This window comes from Aythya fuligula, chromosome 5, assembly GCF_009819795.1.
Source record: "Aythya fuligula isolate bAytFul2 chromosome 5, bAytFul2.pri, whole genome shotgun sequence".
NCBI classification, from domain to species: domain Eukaryota; kingdom Metazoa; phylum Chordata; class Aves; order Anseriformes; family Anatidae; genus Aythya; species Aythya fuligula.
In genome coordinates, this window is record NC_045563.1 from 64824520 (window position 1) to 64847981 (window position 23462).

Below are 23462 nucleotides of genomic sequence, written 5' to 3' on the forward strand. Positions count from 1 at the left end.
CATTGCAACTTGCCCTTTTTAAAGTAGATCAGCCTTTAACTAGTTAATACGTCAAGACACACCAGCCAGAAGTTTACCAGCCAGGAGTTTCTGTGCATTCTTTTTTTGAATTTTCAGTTACTCTTTGAAGGAGCAGTAACAAGTGATCACAACTAATACAACAAACATACAAATTACATTGTTAAAGCTAAGACCTACAGCACTGTCAGTAACAAGCAGGACATTTTTTTTAAACTAGCAGATTTTAATTTAATGGTTTAAGATGTTTTTGTTTGTTTTGAGACTGTGAAAAAGTTATGTTACATTCCCTATATTAAGATACTGATTCTATTTTGTAATTAATTAAACCTATCAATAAAACCTCTCAGTTTCAAGGTTCACTACTCTCAGAAACTACCTAAAAATTTAATAGCATTTTGCAAAAGCTATTGCTGAATTTTACATATGCCTTTCGTTTGTACTCTTAAATATGATTTCCTATCAGCAGAGCACAGACACATCTGTGTCTTTGTACCCCACCAGAATTCCTAAATCACTTCCTTCGCTATCTGCCTTTCAAGCACAGACGTGACAATGTTCCTCATTTATGGGGCATATGCTTAACTGAGAGAAACCTTCCCAAAACCTCCAGTACTGGGCAACTGAGACAGAAATGCAGGCAGCTACAAGATCTGACAGGCAAAGACAGGCATCATTTCCCACAGGATCCTCAATGTTCCACTTGCCTGCAACCTGTGAATCACACCATTTACCAAAAGACCTTAAACATGATTGCTAGGAATGCTGTAGCATTCAAGAACATGAAGAGGTAAGAATAAGGCCCTAGCTAAGAAGAAATTTTTACAAGTATGAACAAGCAAGCTGAGCAGAATATTCTACTTTTAATAGAATAATTTTATTTCTAAAGTTGCTTTGAAGTAGTGACCAAAAAAAACAAAAAACAAAAAAAAAAAAACAAAAAACAACAACAAAAAAATCACCACACAGGACTAGTCCAAAAAGTAAGCATCTAACTCAACATATTTCAGCTTTGTGTTTCAGTGACTGATAAGAGGAAGAACATAAATGAGAACAAAAAACCTGTAACAGATCTTCATTTTACACTGGTGCTAAAAATGGCCCAAAATGAGTATTAACACAATGCAATGAATAAGAAATATACCTCTCAGCTAAGGAACACAAGTTTCCCCCCACACCAATTGAGGGAAAGAGCTTGATAAAGCAAGTTTGGTGCAGACAGAATGTACTGCAATACTGTTTCCTGCCAAGCTTAAAATATGCTGCACTAAGACATGCATCTTTAAGATGAGAAGTCAGCCAAAGGTCTATTGAATAAGGCAAAACAACTGCAAGACTTGCTCATGGCTGGAAGTGTTCAGATTTTACAGTCTAAGGATTAAAATCCAAACATTTTCATTAAATTAAAATAGTATTTTTCACAGGACTTCCAACACTATTTTGAGTATATGAAGATGTATTTCAGCACAGCTAATCCATTTCCTTACTTGTTTTGTTCCTTTAAATTCTGTATTATGAAAACAAAATGTACAGAAGTTTGCAAGGGTAAGATCTGCCAACCTCCCTTTCAAGGACCATCAACAATTCAGGAAAATCTTCGCACCTTTCTTTCATATTTACTAAAGCATACAGAAGCTAACCATTTAAATAGGTATGAAATACGACTCCAAAGCATCAGAAATGGAGGACTGTAGCTTATAATTAAAACGTAACATGAACCCGAAGTCTGAATGCTGTTTATATATGATTAATTAATAATTACACTACAGCTAAACTTCAAAAGAAATAGTCACGCACTTAGGAAAATTCCATCTCACCTACACCTATGGGGTCAGAGCACGTTGTGCAGATACAAACCAGCTACCACACTTGCACCCAGCAGTACTGTGGAGAATATCTCAGCAAACCCTGACAGAGCCTTTTGTAACAGTGCATTTTGATCCTAGTCCCAGTATTTTTTAACCATGCTGTGAGGAACCTGAGTTTTGCAGGTGCCAGATTTTATAGCATCTAAGTGCATGCCTCTGTTTCTCTGCAGCTGAAGAGTTCTAGTTTCTTTAAGGGACATATGCTAGAAAACGAAACCAAACCGCTGTAAGGACAGGTAAACCTATCATGCATTTTGGCAGAGCTGACACGAACCACCCTTTAACAGAGATGACAATTGGAATGTGTTTCTTAATCCAGAAAAATATGTGAAGACACATTCCCCTCAAATTGGTGATTCAGAGTGCACGTTGCAGTGGGATAAGCCCAGGTTAATAATCTCTTGGCAGGAGCTACGAAAAACAGGTGCTGCAGGAAGTGGCACTGACTCAGTCGGCCTCACGCTTCTTCCTCATCCATGGTTGTGCGAGGGACTAAGCTGGTGGCCACTGTCAGCCACAGCCCCGTGCTAAGCCTGGCACAAGCCTGGACACAGCACCTGCTGCTGCCCCCAGCTCCACGGCAGAGGCTGTGAGCCAGGAGGGCAGGACCCTCTCACCTACCCAGTCATTTCTGAGCCTGGCAGAGTAGCAAAGAGTGTTGAAGAAGAGTTTTTGAGATGCAGCTGGACACGCCTTCTATGCTGCCCGTGTCTCCCTTTAACGTACAGGTTAGTGCTGACTGTGAGCTAGCACATCACCTGCTAGCCAGGAGAACGCCATGCAGAATGCAAGGCTTTTGAGATTCAAGCAGTCTGGCTTGAGACAGCACTGAACCATGAATCTCCCTCCACTCATCTTAATAACAGCCATTTTCAATGTCAGTCTTAAATCTTATCACTGTTGAATCACAGTACACAGGAAGAATTAAACGCATTTCTTTGATCCACTGGAGACACATGTGACAAAAATTTGAAGTTCTACTTGCAGGCAGATAAATACTATCACTGAAGTACAACTTTGCTCTACAGTAAATGAGGCAACTAAACTGAGTTTAAATCTGAGCAAGGAGAATATAAAGGAAGGTGTGGGACCTAGCATAGCAGAAGAGACACTTACTGGCTTTAATCTATGATATTTGGACTTGGAGAACCCTGTCACTGAGCAATTGTATCAGGCTGAAAAAGGAGCTACGTCTTTGCCCAATACATAGGAAGGACAACCTGTGACTTATATTTTACTATGAAGAGGCTTTAGAAGTTGCAAGCATTTAAAAAAAAAAAAAGAAAAAAGAAAAAAGACATCAAAGCTACCGATTTTTTTTCCCCCCCAATAGAAGGGCATTTTAGCAATATCGTCTCCCCCCATCTTCCGAGCAAAGCCACTGGGAACAGGAGGCTGTTTCCACAGTGAAACGCAAACTCTTTGCTTCACTCCAGCGATGCAAAACTTGTTCTGAGTTATTTCATTCGTTAAGTTAGACCAAAGAATTTGCTGTCTCTCCATAGTTTTAAAACATGGATTTCTGAAGCTGCTAACCAAGACTTGCCTGTGCATTTTCTAGAAGTCCAAACCTTCATTGAAAATCAGGCTTTCACTACAAACCTGTTGCCTACAGGCAAGCCAAAGGGGTGTTCACAAGGGAGCTGCATTGTGTCAGCACAGCTCCCCTTGGTGATGAGAGCCACCAACAAAAGCAGAGCAGCTCTACTCACAAGACCAGGCAAATGGTTAGTTAAATACCGTGGTTCATTAATGCACTACACAGACTAGATACAACACCAGTGAACCACCAATAGAAGTGCCAGGAAGCCCCTGGTCTTATGCAGCACCTGGCTGTCACACTATTAATCTGTAATTTCAGCCTACAACAGTCAAGGGCACAGCACATTACTTCAAGCCTCTGAGAAAGTCATTATAGTCTCAGATCTCTCTTTCTCTCTAAAAATAAATACTGGCAATTTGGATCTTTCAATTAATTTCCCAGCTCATGACTAACAGCTGTGCACTGCACCGGGGAAGCTGCAGGCAGGGATGGAGGTACGAAAATTTTCTCCTGGGTGCTTAACAACATTGCATTTCATTTAAAACAGTAAGAAAAAAGTAAATCAACAGCCTCATTTCCTCATTCACTAAGCTGGAAAAAAAAATCATTACGCAAACTACCTAGTCCACTGAAGTTTATAAAGGAAAGGTTAAGACTATCTTCCTTTGTCAATTGCCTTCTGACTGGAAAGAAACCAGCCATATGAATATCTATGCATTTAGACAACTTTCACAAATTCAACATATTACTTTTCCTGGCTCCAAAGGAAACCTGGGAGAGTAGCATTACAACTATTCAAGAACCTTAGGTCAGTAAGTGAATTTATTTCCCTCCTCAGTCACTGATAAAGGAAGCTCTGCCTTTGTAAAAAGAAAGGGCCATTTTATTTAAAAGCAGCTATCTCACAAAGAAAACCAAATAAGCAAAAGGGTTTATTTAAAGAAACCTATTTAATATGAAGGAGGAGAGTACCATCAAAATGGTACATTTGTCATACTAGTATGCTTTCTATTCGTGCAGCAACAGAAGAGCTTTTTCTAAAAAAATGTGAAAGCTCTTCAATTTATGATTTAATGATGCTTTGGAGTTATCTGTGGACAGAGAGCTTCAGTTTGTCTTTATACATAACATATTGCTCTGAATATATTACTAATGATTAAAAGAAGTGATTAAACTGGATTAATTCTACTGCCAAAACAATTAGCATTTATTCCAATACAAAAAGTTTGTGTGCATCCCACTGAACACTGCCAATAAACACACCTTGTCCACAGAATTATGGTGGCAAACTGATATAAAAGCCATAAAAAAGCAACCATAAAAAATAGCATAAAACCGTATATAAGCATAAAGGATGCAGCAATTGAATATTAACTAAGATTTTCAGCCTTTTGTTCCCTCCCTTTATCTTCTAGAACTTATATTAACTAACTCTTCACATATAAACTTAGGAACTTTTCCTAGGATGATTCACATAATCAACATTTGCAGAACGTGGATATAGAGCTTTATATAGACCAACTTCCAGCAATATTTCTATTAGGTTTTAGAGAAAAAAAAAAAATCTGTTCTGCTCCTATGACTATGACTTACACAACAACGATGCTTATGCCCCTCTTCCTCCCCCCTGAAGTCTGTTCTTTGTCAGCAGATATGTAAATTGACCAGTACACACAAAGGACAGTGCTTTCCTTGTTACTCGTTCTGGTCCTGAATATTACCCACAAATTATGCCTGTTAACAGATACGCACCTTCCTCTGGTATCTATCAGGGAGGAAACACAAAAGCATGGAAATAATCTTGAAATCAGAGCACAAAGGAATTGTGTTCCTTCCAAGAAAGCAGCTTTGAAAGCCAGATCAGCATCCTTTGGCATTACTTGTTAAGTTCAGCATATTTGATATTGCCATCGTCTCTTCAGCAGCTGATCACACCACCAGCAAGCCTTACTTTTCCTCCATCATCTTCCCCTCAAGGACAAGAGGTTGCAGCTAGGCAGTCCATTAGGCATTGAAAGACGTGAGCCCCTCTAGGTATTAATCCACTTCAATTCCTCCCAGTCACTGACTCAGCCATGCGTAGTGCAGTCCTGACGTCTGACCTCGCAGCCTCCTGTGAGCTGAATTCAGCCTTGCCATTCCCCTGCTCCAAGCAGCCATTGGGTGACGCGACTGACAGGCAGGGCGAGGAGCGCACGAGAGGAGAGCTGCTCGGTGCCACGCCAAGTACCATCTGCGAAGCTATTTCTAGTCCTGCCAGCTTGTCGGGCTTCAGCACACAAACACCACATCTGAAAAGGTTACTGCTAACTTTCTCTTGGTACACATCCCATTTGTGGTCATGATCATTCAAAATACACAAATTCGTGTGAGTTTCAGAGACATTGAATTTGTTTCTGTAAAGTCTGTCTGGGTTAACACTTAAAATTAATTCACCTTTCACTGAGCTCATCAGCAGATAAAGCAATAGCTTCTGGAGGCTGCATTTTCTTCTTCTCAATTTTTTTTTTTTTTTAAACTGTAAACGTCTTTCACAGCAAGTTTATGGTAAGAAAAACGACTGTGCTTTTTGACAACCTAAATATTAGCACACAATTATAGCAATCAGTGTGTTTGCTGATCTGAAACCAGCGCATCAACTCCTGATACAGCACATCTTTGCATCAATAGATCATCCAATGCCTGGCAACAGAATGAGACCACTGAATGCAGAAGGAAGCAAAGCACATGAGAAAATTTTATCCTGACATGTATATTAGAGGTTTTTTCTTTGGGGAGGGATAAGTAAACATTATGCTACAGCATTTTAGAATGAGTCTTGTTAAATGGCTGTAGGCTGATTTAAGGACTCACCATGCACTGGCAGAATAGCTTAAAAGCAAGTCTCCTAATAAAAAAAAAATCCAGATGGGATTTGCAGTAGCAGGGAAACAAAAATATGAAAGTTGAAGGCACAAGGGGGATTTCAGCATAAGACTGATGTTGGAAAGAGGAAGTCAGTAAGAAAAATGAGACTTGTGACTAGAAGGGCAAGACAGCATCGGCACTCCCACCTGAAGAGTCAGTTCTTTAGATCTAGCAGGCAAAATTTCTGCTAGTGCAATTTCAATTATCTGAGCCAGTGAATTTCCTCCTGCTTTTAGGATTTCCTGAGGGTTTACACAACCACCCTCCAGAGACAGAATGGCCAGTCGTATAAGTAATGTCTTTCAAAATAATTCACAAAAGACGTGGCTACAAGCAGCCATCCAGAAAGCATGCTACGAAAGTCCTCTCACAGACATTTCCCACCCTTTTAGACACACAGAAGCAGGGAGCAGCAGCCGTGCTTAACCCAGGGCTCAGTCTCTGACCAGCCAGCCCACGGAAAGAACTCTCCGCTTCTACAGGGGAGTGCTCCAGGATCTTCCCTCAGCACAACACAGCAGCTCTGCAAACACATTTCCTACTCAAAAATTCTTAGATGCTTTTCAGCAGGCTCTCTCAACCATGAGCAATATATTTCTTAGTAATTCAGTTCCTTTTCAGGAAGGAAACAGACAGCTTCATGTGTGTTCAGTTGCCAAAGGGATTTTTCAACAGCAAGGAATTAACCTTTAGATAGATGTACAACCATACCTCATGTCTTCTGTCAAACTACCCCAACACATGACCTCTATACAACAGTACTTGTTGCTTCTATTTATACAGCAATGCCTCCTCCATATTCAAAAAGGAACATATAATATTTTATATAGGAATTTTTTCATAGTTTTAAATTTTCTTATCTTTAAGAATATCAGAAGCATAATATTTTTCCTTGGGGCTAGGATGCATACCCATCTATTAAAAATTAGCTTCAGAAGTTTATATTCAAAAAGAATTGGGTCCAACCACCTACTGAACACGTACAGAGCCATTACAGTTTCTACTCTCAGAGCAGAAATGAGCAGAAGAAGGAGCAATGTAGAAGAAAATTCCCCTAAAAATTCTGGGAATGTACATGAACATAACAGTTTAACCTCTACACTATTTTGTATCTTAATAACAAGTCTGAGGAGATTTGCATGATTCTAAAGTCCTCTACAAAAAAATATCAGATGATATTTGGTGGCCATTTGTATGCTGGAGAGATTCAAAAGGAATCTGAAAGGTCTGTCTTGCAAAGAAGACACTAAGGTTGTCACTTTTTGTTGTTGTCGATTTTCCAAAAATGTTTACAAGCTGCCTTTTCAGAAATGAAGAAATTCAAAAGGGAAGGAAAAAAAAGCTGTTTAAGACCACTGTCTTAGGGGCCTTACAAAACATTATTAATCTGATAGGTTTTTGAAAACAATCAAGTGCCATTCATTTTTCTAGATTTCAAGAGCATCTCTTCCCAGTTTATCCCAGTTCTTCTGAGGCCTTTATATCCACCAAGATGCCAGATTAAGGTCTTGATCTGTCAATGTCAGGCTGCAATTAAAAGCAGGCATGCCTGCAGGTAACAAAGTAGATGACACAGGGTAACTTTTTCATAGGCTATGACTTAGGCCTGATTCATTCACAGGCTCAATTGTCTTAGTGGCATGCATTGTGTAGGCCTGCCCCATCCTATAAATTGCTCAATGGCAGAAACCCTATTTACAAGGATAGAAACTCGTCCTGCAGCAGAAAACAGATTATACATTCTGATATAATTCCAAGAATGATAAAAGGAGCCTTTTGGAATGCTTCATGTACTTACAAAATGCTGAGGCAAGTGGCATTTTCATTCAGAACCCATGAGTACATCCTCCCCAGCATGCAAAAATATTAGCTGAAAAAATTCTCAGCATTCAGCATCTGCACAATAATTTGTCATCTATGGAAAATTTTTCAAACCTCATGATTTTTAAAGATTCAGGAGTCATGAAAACAGAATCATGGTACAGCCACATTTTGTTCATTAATGTAGTAGGCCAGAGAGGACTTCAAATCTAATACTATCTAAACAGAGCAAACAAATGTGGGACTGTCAAATGAGTCTAAAAGAGCAGCAGAGAGAAATCCAGAACAAATATTAAGAAAGAAGCAAGTTTCAGACAGATTTTCCAGCCCAACTCTAGACAAAGCACTTAGTGTGACAGAATTAAAATTAAAATCTTCCAACAACTAAAGCACTGCAGAAGCTAATAAGCAATGTGGCAAGCTAGCAACCAATGCACAATTAATACTAAACACAGAGCAGCAATACTTATCAATGAAAACATGAATGACTATTTACTTGAATCTTAGCCACTGTTCTGTCAATATTTGATTCCCAAAAGTTTTCTTCCATCTTATTCAGGTACTTGAATAAAAATTATCTCCAAGGTTTCCATAATAGCTTGGACAAACAAGACTGTATTGTTACTAGTTACAGACAGTTTTAACACCATATAATTCCACCCTGTCGGGATCCTTCAATTTATTCCAGGGATCGCTTGCATCATTATATTTTTGGTCCTTGTCTTCTGCTTCACCACCCATCTCAGAACAAGAAAGAAAAAGGAGGAGAGAAAACAATGCTACAGCTTGACAGAGGTTTCAAAAGTTGGGGCTGATAAACTAAAATAAAATAGACACGTTAACCTGTTTAATATGGGCATCCCCCTGACAGCTTTGCCACAAGCCCTTTGCCTTAAGCAGATGGCACTGTGAAGGGAGCAGGGGTCAACAGCTCTCCTTGCCGCTGCATAAGCCCCACATGGAGAAGGATGGCTCACAGTCCTGGATGGTTTCTGTGAGTCCAGACAATTATTTAAGCTATTTTAAGAACATTACGGCTGGTGGATTGAACACTCCAAAGCTTCAAGAAGTGACAAGCTAAGCATCTGAAGTATTACTCCCTTGTTGAGATTTCTTACAAAGTTCTTACTTCACATTTTCATTTTTAAAACCTGAAGTATTTTTTCCTTAATATAATAAGAATTGTTTTGAAAATGCAAGACAAATAAGACTGCAGTACTCAAACCTTTTAATGAAGCAGCTCTGTTCGAGTTCTACCTTTGTTTTCAAAAGCATTTTTCCCTTATGCTGCATTCTGCATGGACTTCTCTTAAGAAAAAGCATCCATTAAGTCAGAAATTATGATAATATGTCAATATTCAGCCACTTCAAATCAAATCATTTGGTTTAGGCTTTTGAATAAAGTACACTATTTTCCAATAACTTGATTTGCTGAAGAAATCAAGTAGCTCAAATGAAAAAGGTAACAGAATATTTCTCCTTAATGTATTCCTTACTCCGTAACAACCTCAAACTATAAGCTGGATTTTCATTCACAAAGCTTTCCAAAACGATTCTGCGTTATTTGTAACAGAAGTGTTACTTTAAACACTCTATCCCTACCATCCATACTAGAACTTCCATAATACGTTGGCTGCTCAACATTTTACTGGAAAGATGGACTATGTTTTGCCAGAAGTGTGTTCAACTTAACTGCAGTTATTTCTGATGGGTACGCCCTGAGTTCAGATTTTATGAAGTGATCAACAGCAGCTTTTCTGAAACGCATAAGTCACAGCTTTCCTCTAATTCACTCCTGTCTGCATCAAATAATCTCTTCAGAAAGCTGCACGGCTTTTTTATTTAAACATGTCCCCAAAATATAGATAATCCACATCAGGCCACAGATGGAAAGATGCATATTGTTTCTGTGTTCTGGATTTACCTAGCTTCAGCTTCCAGCTGCTACATTTTATTATGAATTTGCTTCCTAAGACTCACCATTGTATTACTGTTTCTGCAAGGATCTCTGCAGACTGCTCAAGTTGCCATCACTTAACCTTTGACTGTTCCCTGTCTCACAAGATACTTAGATCTTCTGTCTTCAGAATCCACTTTAATCAAAAGCTTCCCTGAACTGCTGATACCTGGCTCCCAATAACTTCACCATGTGTCCAAGAGGTGCATTAGCCCTTTTGATCGTATGATGTTACTAGAGGCTTCTGTTCAAGTAACTACCCACTGAGACAGTGCTTCTCAATGTCTGAACTGCCAATGACAGAGTTTATTCAATCCACAAAACTGACCAACATTCTTTGATCCTAAGTGTTTAATTTGGCATTTAGCAATATCAGAAACGCATGGTTCATTTGCTTCCATTTTATCAAACCAGTCAGATTGCACACTGTTAATGAGTCCTTTTCATTATTTAATACTTCCTCCATCATTCATCATCTGCATTAGTATCTGCTCTAGGTTTTATTCCAGATCACCAGTCAGGAGGTAGCATGGGATCTAGACTCAGCAACAAATTATTCATTTGCTATTACAGCCTGGCACCTGACAGTGAACAGTCCTCCACTCATATGCCCTATGTTGTTCATCTGGTGATACTGGGCCCCATCTTGACCCTAAATAAGGAGGGCAGATCAACTGCTTACCAGACACTAATCTTAACAAAAAGATCAGCTGTACAAAGCTATATTCCATAAACCCATAGTGACCAGCAGCAGGATCCTCCCTCTTCAGTTCTGCGGCAACCATTCCTTTATTCGCTGTAGAAGTAAGGTCACAAACAGGCCTATAATTACCTGTGTCTCCCTGTAAGCCTTTTAATTACCAGTGCATTCTTTTTTTTTTTCCCTACCCTTTTGGACATTTCTCAATTATCCAAGATTTAATGACAGGAAAATAACCAACAACATTAATTGCTTGCAAACTGCTTTGGGCAATGCTGCAGTCCAGTTTACCTGGATCTATACAATAAAAATGTGAATTAACTTGCTGTTACTGAACATGCTCCTTCACTCTATTCCTATCATCTTAAACGTAGGAAAGCTTACATCACTAACAATTTAAGCTAGCTAACAGATGTTATATTCAGTGTTTCTAAAAGGCCAATGAACTCAAAAGATGCACGTTTTTTTGGATGCTTATATTGGATGTATTTCCAGCAACATGTTCTTTCACATACATTTGCTAGGTAACTAATTGGCTTAAGTAATATTTTTTTAAACACAATATGCTGGAAAAACACTAGTTAATTTCAAAATATCTTCTAGAAGCACTTAGAAAACATCCTCATGGTGGTGGAAGCAAGGTCAGACACACAGCTTTACAAAGAAAGTGCTATAAAGCATGATACTTGCATGTAAGCAACCATTAGGTATCATCATGACCAAGTTGCAAGTATTTTAAATGTGCTACTTAACAGGGAATACCAAATGGCTAAAAAACAATGAACAGGAAGCAATTCATTCATATTAAGCGCCCCAGATATTTAGATGTGTCTTGATATACACAAAAGATATTTAGGAAAAAAAAAAAAAAGAGACAAAGATCTCACTCACCATAAAGCAAACGTAAGCACAGATAAATTAGGGAAACTAACAAATCAGTTAGGTAATATGTTTTAAAAGAATTAAGTAGCATTTCTTTTCAAAAGAACTATGAAATTTATGACAGGACTTGCCACAACCAGATACAGTAGCCTTTAGAATGTTTTTTTATTGTAGTTCTGAGATGCAATAGATTGTACATAGCACCTACCTTGAATGTTTACAAAGTTTACGAGGTCTATTATGCAATTTCCGATCCCAATTCTCTGGATCACTGGAGTTACTGTCATAAGGATGAGGCCGTCCTGCCATTCCACTGTAAGCTTCCTCACACTACTGCTCTCAAAAGCACACATGCAGCACTCACAACCTACATTAAGAGAGCAGTGTTTACCTTTAAATAATGCCATACAGGAAAAAAGACAGATGCATAGTTTAGTGTTGTTAGTTTTCATTGTTTAAATTAAAAATTACAGAACATAGGGTATTCTGAAGCACGACTTCTATATCATACAACCATAATCTTTTACACATTTGGTTAATACCTGCACTAAAAAGATTTTGTTATAAGTACCAGTTCTATAAGTGTTGGCAGATAACTTTAGCTTTTGCCACAATTAATTGCACTGTGTCCAAATAGAAAAGTCACTGGTTATAAAACACAAGGCAAACATCACTTTCTTTCAAACGTATGAACATAATTCAAAGAAACATGCCAATGTAAAAAGATTAGTTTTACAATTTGAGTGGCTGTCCAAAACGTAAACAGAATTAAGATTAACATTTTTATCTGAGTCCTTACTCCAAAATGGAACAAACAACACTACTTAGAAACACTCAATCCAATCAGTAGACTGAATTTTGCAGTAGAGACCAAAATTTCATAGAAAAATACAAATCATCATAACCCTACCCTTGGTTTGACTGAGGTACAATATTATGTTGAACACCCACTAAAAACTCACTCCCAGGTAAAATAACTTTGTGACTGTAATTCAAAATAATCCAAAACAACTAGTGTTAAAGTCAAGCCTAGAAACAACCCTTTTGTCAAGACAGTTTTATAGATCAAAATGACCTGGTTACAAAAGCAATGAAGCAGCCACAAGTGACCAGCTGATGGTTCTATAGCACCTACAGTGGTTGTGACTCAATGACCTTTGAGGTCTTTTCCAACATACATGACTGTATGATCTGGAAAAAAACAGTAACAGATAGACAAGCCTACCACATTTCTCTTAAATCTTAGGCTAAATATTTTAGAAACATCACATTCTCACACCCCCATAATTAGTATATTTCCATTACATTCTATGCAACTTATCCTTTTTGGAAGCAAGTCCCAAAGGAACTGAGACTTCTCCTTTAAAACACTGTAGCTTCTCAAATAAAGACCTTGTTGTCATGGAAAAGAGAAAAGCTCCCAGCTATATTTAGACCTGAAATTTTTATTACAGGGGAATAGCAGAGAACTAGCTCCTTAGAAATGTTAGTTGCATACCAGTTTTTCTTTCACGTTCCATTTTAACAAAGAAAATAGTATGAAATCTATTTCCCAGAATTAAATATTTTTTGCAGCTAAAATGAGTAAACAGATTATTTACAGTCTGTCCTGCAAATCCCTTATGTTCCTGTATAACCAAAATATAGATATTTGCTTAACCTTTTATCTTCAGCACCATTCACATGTGAACTGCTGAGCAGCTGCTTAGTCACATTGTTAAAGCTGCAGCCTTTTATAATCTCCACCAAATGGTTGTTTTTTTTCCTGCTATAGTTTCTATAATTCCATACTATTCAGTTAGAAGACTAATAAGGTCAAATACAAAGTCGTAGAAAGAAAAAAAAACATTTTATTAAAGGTTTAATGCATCAAAAATTATAGCAAATGCTCAACTTCCTCATGCAAAAAGTCCCAACGAGCATTTCAGTGTGTATTATACCTGGAAATTCAGGTTACCAGAGCACAGTCACTGCATGATGATAGTACATACTCAGAAGGTTATAGGATCTACGCTCTTATATCAAGTGTGTTTAGATACTTAAAACAAAAAAACAAAAAACAAACAAACAAAAAAAAAAAAACCCTAAAACCTAGTTCAGAATGGAAAAAGTCTTGTTAAGGAGACAAGTGAAAGGAAGCCTGGTTTACAAATGCAGAACCGAGTTCCTTCAGCAGCTGTCATTCAAGACACAGGCACTGTACGACACACTATTTTAATGCGCAAGCAATACAAAAATAAGGACAACTTTTATCCTGGATCAAAACAAATTGCATTCATTAGACCAAGTCACTCAAGCAAGATACACAGCAAGTTTTACTACTCGTGGCAACAGCAGTTTAGATGGAGAAGCACAGAGCACTCTCCACCTGGGACGACACAATTACTCCTTGGCAATTACTCCCACCTGGCAGGTCACCATCTCCCAGCTGTTGACTAAGGCAGGTACCTGGGGAGACTCCCTTCTTGCTGAAGCATGGCAGTGATAGGCTTGTGCAGCACCATACACACAACCTCACTTTCCAAGCTTCTGTTTGTTTCCACAAATTCCCTCTTCCCATCTGGAGCCTTATAAATACCTCATTCTCTCACATGGACCCAAACCACTGCCTGATCAGGCCCAGTTTGTCAGCTAGCAGCTAGGTCTTACTTATTTCATTAAAATAAGGACATCAGACATGGAAAAACAGCGGTTATTACAAAAATTGCAGCTGAAAAGGTGCTTTAAGGTCACTAAGTTTCGTCAAGCTTTCTGCCTTCTTCACCTTGTTCATTTAATTAAAGTGACAGGCTTGACATGAGGGTATAGTTCCACATGCACTCAAAACTTTTAAGTAGGATCACTTCCTCAATCTGCTTTGCTGTGCCGTGCCAGGTTTAAGCTATTACAAACAATACGTGACAAAAGGTCAGAAAGGAGTAAACAGGACTGCCCCCTATTCCCTTTTCCCAGCTCAAAGCATGTGAAAAGCCACAGGAGAGTTTCAGCAATGCAGACTGCAGGAGTACCAGACCCACATGCAGCTGACACTTGGAGCACAATTCTGAGACCAAGATCAACAACCTGAAGCGTCCGAAGTCACATCTTGTGAAACTTCTAATATAAATTCCCAAGCATACCATGCTAAGGACTTACAAACGACGTCTCCCCTGCATTCTCCACTCAAGGGGACCTTAACAAACAACACTCCTCTAAGAAACAACTTGTTATAGCAAAGCCAATTCTTCTCGAATGTTGTTGAGTGCTTTCAAGCTGATTATAAACAAATGTATTTTTTAGTTTTATTCCAAGTTTTAACAAACCCCTAGAACCGTAAGTAACAGAAACACATCATAAGATTATTCTTATTGAAGATAGTTACTTTTTCAATTAGCAAATGCTGCATTGTGTAGTGTCTAACTAGTCCAGCTGATTAATTTTAAACACTTTTACAAATCCACTTTTTTCTGCAAAAGAAATAAATGCTTCAACCATGGTTAAAATGATGACAGTTTTTTGGGGGATTTTTTTGTTTGTTTGGCATAGATGGACATTGTGGGCAATACAGGTAATTTACACAAAAGCAAATCTCCTTGCAGAACACTCTGGCATTGGGTGTAAAACAAAATATAAGTGCAGGAGGACGTGGTCCCAAACACCACCCAGTGCCTCCCATGAAATCAAAAAAAATACCTGAAAAATGTTGGTAAAGGTACTAGAAACACATTAAAGAAAAAAATCGGATCTGAAGATCTTGTGTAAAATACACAATACTGGCATATTGGCTAACCTGATTGCTATTTAATTAGCTAATAAGCAATTTTCTAGGTGCAAATAGGGATTTCTGACCCCTCTGCAAACAGCTAATGTACTGAAAATTAGCACAAGGAGAAACTCTGTAGAACAGTACTGCTACAAATCAGGAAGCAGACAGATTTTCAAACCTTTCAACATAGCTAGAGCACTATAGATTTGCTAACATCAACTTGAAACTGAAATTGTTACTAATTTGCTTTTTTTAGGCTATAGAGACACAGTAAAATTGCAGACAGACACGCAACAGGTTCAGGAAACTAGCAATGTACATAGTAGAGCCAATAGATGCACTCCAAAAAACAGTAATTAACATGTTTACACCACTACTTCAGGAGCTCATAAAAGAACGTATCATATACTAACTTGTGATAGCAGTAGAACAGATTGTGTTCAATAATATTTCAAGCATATTCATTTCTGTGCTATGACAAAAGGTAATACACAAGAGCACACAGCAGTTTGAGCAACATTTAGGAAACATCCAATGGTGGACAGAAGAACATATATTTTTGTGAGATGCAGGGCTTGCATTCTTCAAGGTACCGCAGGTGGAAAAAAAATCTTGAGTAATCCTTCAGGAAAGGAGTAAAGTTAACCTCAAACAACTTTCTATACATTTCTAGCCAGACACATATTTATTGGGCATAAACGTAAGGCTGCAAAGCTCTGAAGCCTGGCTAACTAAGATTAAAATAGCCCAACTTTTGAGGCAGAAGCCCAGGAAGTCATTCCAGAATCAGGTGGAACAAGGAACTGATTGCTCCAGCTGTCAGTACAGAATACAACATGAAGAAAGAATACTACTACTCAGCAGTCTTACGGCTACTCAGATTTAAGCATTGGTCAGAAAGGCTTCCTAAAGTAGGGCAGGTTTCAGCAGCTCATCTGCTCTAACCAGCTTCATCAGTGAAATGCCCTGTAAAGCTGAACCAGGTTAATCAGAGGGGTCACCAGCTTGGACAAAACCTGGCATTATTTGTGACAGGCAATCTTAAAACTCCCAGTTACTTAGACTGTACAGACTGTTTACTGCTCACTGCCTCTAGGCAAAGCACGAAAGCATAAACAACAAAAAACTTACAAATAAGATTTACTAGGAATGCAAGAACAGCATGATATTACATCCTAATTAAGGAATACAGTTCAAAGTACACATGATAATAATGCAAACACCACGTATCATGGAAACCCATACCTGCCAAGTGAGTTTCTTGCAAGCTAGCACAGACAGCAGCCACAACTTAGCCACACACAGCAGCTTTATGAGTCCTCACCATTGAAATGTTATCAAACTTACAATGATAAAAGCATAGCTAAGAAACATCCTTTGCAATGCAGTACTAACACTGAAGCTAGTAGGTCAAGATTGAAGCTTCTTTTAATGAGTAAGAAAAAAAAAAAATAGAAACAGTCACATGAAGCTGATATTCCCCCATTTTTATAGCACCATGAGTAACAGATACACAGTGACTATATTGCAGGCTTTAGCTGTTTTATGGTCATATTATAAAGTTATCTGACATTGAAAACCTAAAAAGCAGAAGGCAGGTGATTTTTTCCCCCTTCTATATTAGGGTCCAATGAGTAAAATCAGACTAGGTTTACCTCTAAAATAAATAAATAATAATTTAAAAACAGTCAATGGATTGAGCAACTTCTAGACAAAATCAGAATCCTCACTGCAGTAGCAGCACAAAGTTGGGTTCTATCACTGCCATCACACATGGCTCAGCAACATAAAACAAAGAAAAGACATAGGACTTTGTAGCACGCCTCACCAACAAGGAGATGAATACCATAAAACAGGGGATCAGGTAGATTTCTTTGTCTACAAAGTAACAAGCAAGGTCTACAGCACTGATCACACCAGCAGTAACAAATAAATCTCAGCAGTAAAGAAATCCCAAATATTTTTCCACAGTTTGCATGAATTCTAAACTAGCACTTGGTTGTATATGTATTCTTAAAAGCTACATGCATTGATAAGGAACAGTACCATGCCCATATTTAAGCAACACTGTTGAGGAAAGCAGTGCTGAAAAATATTAGCTCATTATGAGATTTTAATTCTTCTGTATACATAGAGGAGGAGATAACCCCAGTCTCAAGCATATAATTTAAGAAAGAATACAAATTGGAACAAAGAGACAGGAAAAAACAACAGTGATGACATTTGTGATTAATAAATCAGCCACACATCAACCATTTTACCATTTTCAAGTGCCACTGTGAATAAAAAAGGAAAACTGGGCTCCAAGAATGAATACAGTGAGTTACATGAGATAAATGTAACTGGATAAAACTGGATAAATGTGCTGAAAAATTTGTCTGAAGAACTGTGTGAAACAGCATCATGAGTAGATTTCAATGATGACCACAGACAGGACACCATTCACTCTAATGAATTTTTGGAGACAGAAATGGGACAAACATAGATGTAATATTTAAAGTCCCTGGGAAGAGAAGTTGTCTACCTTAACAGAGGAAAAAAAAATATCTGTGATGTTTTGCATGAAAGAGACCTAGTCAGAGACGATAACAGATTGACAAAACTAATGCAGTGGAAGAGCATTCCTTAACTACAGAGAAATGGTCAAAAATCAGCTAGTTCCTTTTGACTGTGTTCAAGGTATATGAGTTCAAATTAACCCCTGCAAGATGATGCAGAGGGATATTTTTAAATCAGATAAAACAAAACAAGTGCAAAGTGTTCGGTCAAGAACTGTCAACTGCGTGAAGCTGATAATTTGAGCTGCATTTCTGGACCATCTAGTTTAATAGCAAATAGAAAAGAGAAAAAGAGGGTCTTCCAGAAAAAGAATTATTGAAGGTGAAGCAGCACTTAAGCACTCCTTAAATAAGTTACCAAAAATGATTCACGAAGACAGAAGCAGACAAAAAATAAGTCAAACAAAACAAACAGTCCAAAGGCTACTTTGGAAAAGCCAGGTTTTGAGCAGGTAGTTGAACTTTTAGAAGCCAGCCAACAGCGAGGGACAGAAAGATACAACAGACATCCTCTACTTCGGGCAGAGGAGCCAGGCAACTGACAGGAACAAACCTGGGGAAGATCTGAGACGGAGCTGGGCCCCAGTTCTGAACAGAAAGAGTTCTGGAGCGACAGGCGGGGTGAGATGGGGGATACAAAGGACAGGATGCAGAAGCAGAAAAAAAGACGTAACGCTGGGCAGCTAGCACATAGTTACACTGTGACAGCTTCACCACGGAGGGATTAAATATTTTTCTGCAAATAAGATGTGGTTATGTGGGGGAAAAAAATATATATATATATAGAAGATAATTAGTTCTGGCAATCCTGGGGCAGGCACAGCTCTGCTCGGGGAGCAGGGCAGGGCAGCGTGCGGGGCGGCTCTGCCTCCGTGCCGCCCTCGCGCCGCCCGTGCCGAGACCCACCCGGCGCTACCGCGACGCCCCTCTGAAGGCGCCGTGCAGTTCCCCGGGAGCAGGGCCGCAAACACGCCCGGCCCCGGCCCCGGCCCCCCCGCCCGCCGCCACTCACCCACACGGCGCCGCGGCCGAGCCCCCACCGCTGCGCCCAGGCCCGGCGACCACCACCTCTCGCGAGAGCCGCATCGTCGCGCAAGGGGAGGAGACGGTGGCGCTGAGATCTCGCGAGACTTTGAGGGCGCGCGGCGACGCAGTTGCTACGGGAGGGCCTTCCTCAGAGGCGGCGTTGGGGAGCGAGCGCCGCCCGTTGCTTGTGGTGAGCCGCTGCCGGGTAAACCCGAGAGACGCGTTTCGGCTTAGTGCGGTCCTCTGGGTTCCTCGGGCTGCGCCATCTGCAGTCCTGTTAGGAATATACTCGGTGAATGTGTCTCATTCCGTGATTCCCCTGCGGGGCTGCCATGTTCCGTGTTACGGCATCTTCAGTGTGCGCAGGTGCCCCAGCTGCTGGGGTGACACTGAGCCCTGAGCGCTCCCCACGCAGGGAGAAAATCAGGTACCACGCTCCAGCCGTGCCCATGTCTGAAAGCAACAGCCGTCTGTTTTCTAGGATATCCTTTATTATCACCACTGTTAAGCACACACATCTTTACTATCAGGTGAAGAGCTGAAGAACTTAAGGTAATAAGAGTGCTCAAGCAAATGAGAACTAGTGGAGGGTCTGGAAGGAGGAAGAGCAAAGCCATGCTGCAAGTTTTGAATGTCTGTCTGTTCCCCTTTGAGCATGGTGGGAAGCCAGTTTGGTTGCACAGTGGTTATTTTGGGGCAGCCCCATTGTGCATGGGGGCATCTCAGAGCCTCATAAAATGCTGTTCTAAGCCTCTGTTGGGCCAGACCTCCCAGGGAAATCATGCAGGTAAGAGGGAATTTCAATCTATATCCTGTCTATTCACCTTGAGCAGGGTTCTTAGTTAAGAAATCAATGCAAGAAATGCTGGAAACAGTAATATTATGGATTGCACATCTATTTAAGTGCTTAAATTGCACTAGCTGGCTTTTGGGCAGTGGTATTGAAAGCTTAAGCCATTTTTAGCTGATTGTTATGAAAATGGAGAGAAGAAGATAAGAGCTTAAGAGGGAAGGTAAAAGAGGACGAGAGATGTCTGAATGTGAAGAAATACATGTGACAAAAATTCCTTTGGACTCAGTTATGTACATCTTAGCTATTGTGCAGTGAGTCATTACCAGAGTGACACCAGCCAAAGTAATATTTGTGATTCAGGTGGGAGTGTTGCAGAAATGTGCCTGATAATCTGAGTTTGGGTATTGTCAGACTTAAAGATGTATTGCTGTTGTTTATTTTTCAACATTACCAAGCCAGTGAAAGAAGTTGACAAATTGGCTATCAAATTCCAAAGACTGGAACTTGATAGCCAATGCCCTTTGACCCAGGATTTCTGTCATTACTATACCAAAATGCCCCATAAAAGACAGAAGCTTTGCTGCAGATGTGAATCCGTTAAATGAATTCTGTTTTCCATTCTTTACAGTAGCCACACAGAGGCAAACCATGCAGTTCTAGAAATCCATGGGTAAAAACAATGACAGCCAATGCAGGCTGCACAAAAGCATTTGAATGTGCTAGCTAGATGAGGAGTCAGATGTTACACACTATTTAACAGTAAGCTGAGCAATACAAAACAGCAATATTTTCAGCAGCGTTAGTTAGAAGAAGCTAAGAAAAACAAATCACCAGCAGCAGGGTTTGCCTACAGATCTTAACCATTTGTCTAGATTTTAATTGGAGTTCTCATGATTTTAGCTTTGTTAATATTTCATGCCTTTTTTTTTTTTATGTGCCACTGTTTTTATTTCCCCTGAGAATGGATATTGATGTTAATGCTTGATGTTTCAGTGATGAATCATGATGAATCACAATTATATTTCTTTTTACTGATAATTTTATCTAAAAGAGGTGTGTACAGTAGATGTCCATCTGCACAGATGTTTGAGGTGTTTGAGGGCACAGGTCTTAGCAAAAGGCCTTTGTCAAACCAGAAAACAAGGTTTTCTGCCTTGGATGCATAGAAACTGCATTCTTCAAGGAAGGGATGAGGCCTTATAGAGACGCTGTAGGACCCCATCTTTGGGAGGCTGATCCTATGGATGAGAAAGGATGTGGACTTACTACTTTTCTAACCTTACCTCACTGTAACAGGAGACACAGGAAGTCTCCATTGGTGGTCACATGCATGTCAATTCTGTTGTGAAATGCGAGCAAACTTCAGTGCTTAGATGCAAATAGAAACGCTGGTGTAAATCTAAGGCAGGGAAAAGAGCTTGCATACACTGGAGAATCATGACTGAAGTGTCTCCTCCAGCAATGTTGTCTGGAGATTTGATTTTGGTTCATACTAGCTAACAGCTAGTATTTGGCCATGTGCAAGCTCAATCCTTTGCCTCTGGTTTACTGTTCCTGTAGGAAGATAGGAGGTCAATACCATTTGTTTCTCTGTACTGTTAATTCTTCCATAGATCTTTATCATGCCTCTTTTTATTTCTATTCTGGCTGCTGTTGTTACTATTTATAATCATATGTAGCTGCTTTAGTGGTCCTATTTCTTCCTAGTCCCCTTAATCTGTGAAACAGATAACCAAAGTTGCACACATTAGGCCAGGTGAAGATGAACTTGTGCATTGTAGGTAAACACCTTTATTTTTAACCATCAGGATGATTTTGTATGCAGGAAAGATTAAAGGAAAGATTTTTTTTTTTTTTTTTTTTGCATTTATATTGCTGTGATAAAATAAAATGGTTTGATAATCATGCCCAAAATGCTAAATAGTGACAGCTCAGTCAGTTATGCTTTCAAGTAATGTCCAAGAGCTTTTGGTCCACTTTATTTTGTAATACATATGTGCGACATAGGTACAAAAATGCAATTTTATTTAAATTAGCACAGATGTCAGATAAAAGAATAAATAGAAAGTGCATTTTAAGGCAATTCTACAAAGAGACAAGTGGTATGGAGTCATTCCCTGCGTGTTGGGCACACTGATGTGCACTGCTATGTCATCTGCTTGCTTGCTTGCAGCACCAGGGCCTTTAGATTAGTAAAGATACAGCCTAGATTATGAACTACAGTTCACTAGTTATGAGTGCCTTTCTAGCCTCCAGCAGATTGCATTTATATTTGTAATTATTTGTGAGTTTTTCACTAGGCTCCCCAAGGTGTGCTAGGCATCAAACAAACAAGAAGTGATATGGGAATACACAGATGTTTTGGCAGCAGTTTAGAGCAGCAATTCATCTAGGTTTGAATTCTGGCAATGGCAAGTTTGGAGGAAACTGCCATTACTCCTGCCGAGAAAACAGTCTTGTTAGTCAGAAGTGGTTGAGCTCCTAAGCACATATTTGTATATACCATTCAAAATAATTTTGTATTTGCTGCCTTTTTAAAAAATATTTATTTTTTCCCCATCTGTATTTATGTCCAATTATTTTTGAATCCTGCTCAGAGTTTTCATGTATTATATCTAATGGTTCTTGTACCAGATGTTGATTTCTACATGCTAATTTTCATTTCAGGGATTCAACAAACTGCGATCCCAATTTTATAAAAGTGTACATGTGAAATAAGTAATTTAACTTATGAGAGCCAGTAGTCTCACAAACAAACATTATTTACCCATGAGGCCTAAACACAATATGCAGAAATTCGTAGATAGATAGTTTATAGACTGAAGGATGGACAAATGTAAGTATTACAACATCTTTGTTTCAATTGTGATTGTCTGGTGTAGAATCCTTCCCAGTTATATAGTTAGGGACATGAATAAATATGTGCTACCATCTCTGCTCCCACGGTTTCTGCAATTAATTATGGATTGTCATCCTTTGAAAAAGGGGAAGTTAATCAAACCTTCCCTTTGTTTCTGTGTTTTGCAAAATTCCATTCTTCTATTTCATATAGAACTTGTTTTAATTTTATTTCATTCTACTTTAAACTTAAGCTTTACTTTCCTGCTTCTATTTTTCATATTTGCAGTCTTTAATCTGAAATTATTATCATGCAGCTTTTGCTATGCAATTCAGTTTCATCTGGTTTTAGGCCTTCTTCTGAAAATAAATGTGGATTTAAGTTTACATATTTTCATTAGTACAAAGTTAAAGTTTAACCCTTGGCCAGATGCATTTATGCACTGTTGATTAACAGGGCAAGTAGACCTAATGATTACAGACAAATGCTCTCTGTATAAGAGTGGTAGAACTGGTCTTAAATGATTTTTAGCTTTCTTATGGTGTTGTTTGTTTGTTTTTAATTTCCCTGGAAATTTGTAAGGTATATTAGCTATTTAAAAGATACCCAGAAATTAGCAGCAATGGTCATGGATGGCCTGTAAATACATTTTTTTTATTTGGCTGTGAAATGCCTAACTCAGTGGGGCTACAGTCTTGAAAGGAGCCTTTAATCGTTATTGTAGTTTGAATAAATAATAATAAAATGCCCTACTTGATCAGTGATCTACAGACACATGCTTACTTGGACAGATATAATGCTCTTG

General features: G+C 39.0%; 2 protein-coding genes across 4 annotated transcripts in view; one reads left to right on the forward strand and one right to left on the reverse strand.

Moving 5' to 3' along the window:
* BTBD10 (BTB domain containing 10) overlaps positions 1 to 19077 on the reverse strand; it is a 29497-nt gene extending 10420 nt beyond the window's left edge. Inside the window, exons 1-2 of one of the 3 annotated variants that reach the window (XM_032187685.1) lie at positions 19012 to 19077; positions 11905 to 12063 (exon numbers count right to left, since the gene is read on the reverse strand). In XM_032187685.1, the coding sequence (XP_032043576.1) occupies positions 11905 to 12005 (101 nt within the window). In that variant the 5' untranslated portion in view covers positions 12006 to 12063; positions 19012 to 19077. Of the gene's footprint in view, positions 1 to 5181; positions 5559 to 11904; positions 12064 to 19011 lie in introns of those variants that run through there. The other 2 variants (XM_032187686.1, XM_032187684.1) reach the window with 2 other exon arrangements.
* An 87-nt stretch (positions 19078 to 19164) lies between these two features.
* Positions 19165 to 23462, forward strand: part of FAR1 (fatty acyl-CoA reductase 1) — an 83779-nt gene continuing 79481 nt past the window's right edge. Inside the window, exon 1 of the mRNA XM_032187856.1 lies at positions 19165 to 19215. The gene's annotated coding sequence lies outside the window, so the exon portion shown is untranslated. The remainder of the gene's footprint in view (positions 19216 to 23462) is intronic.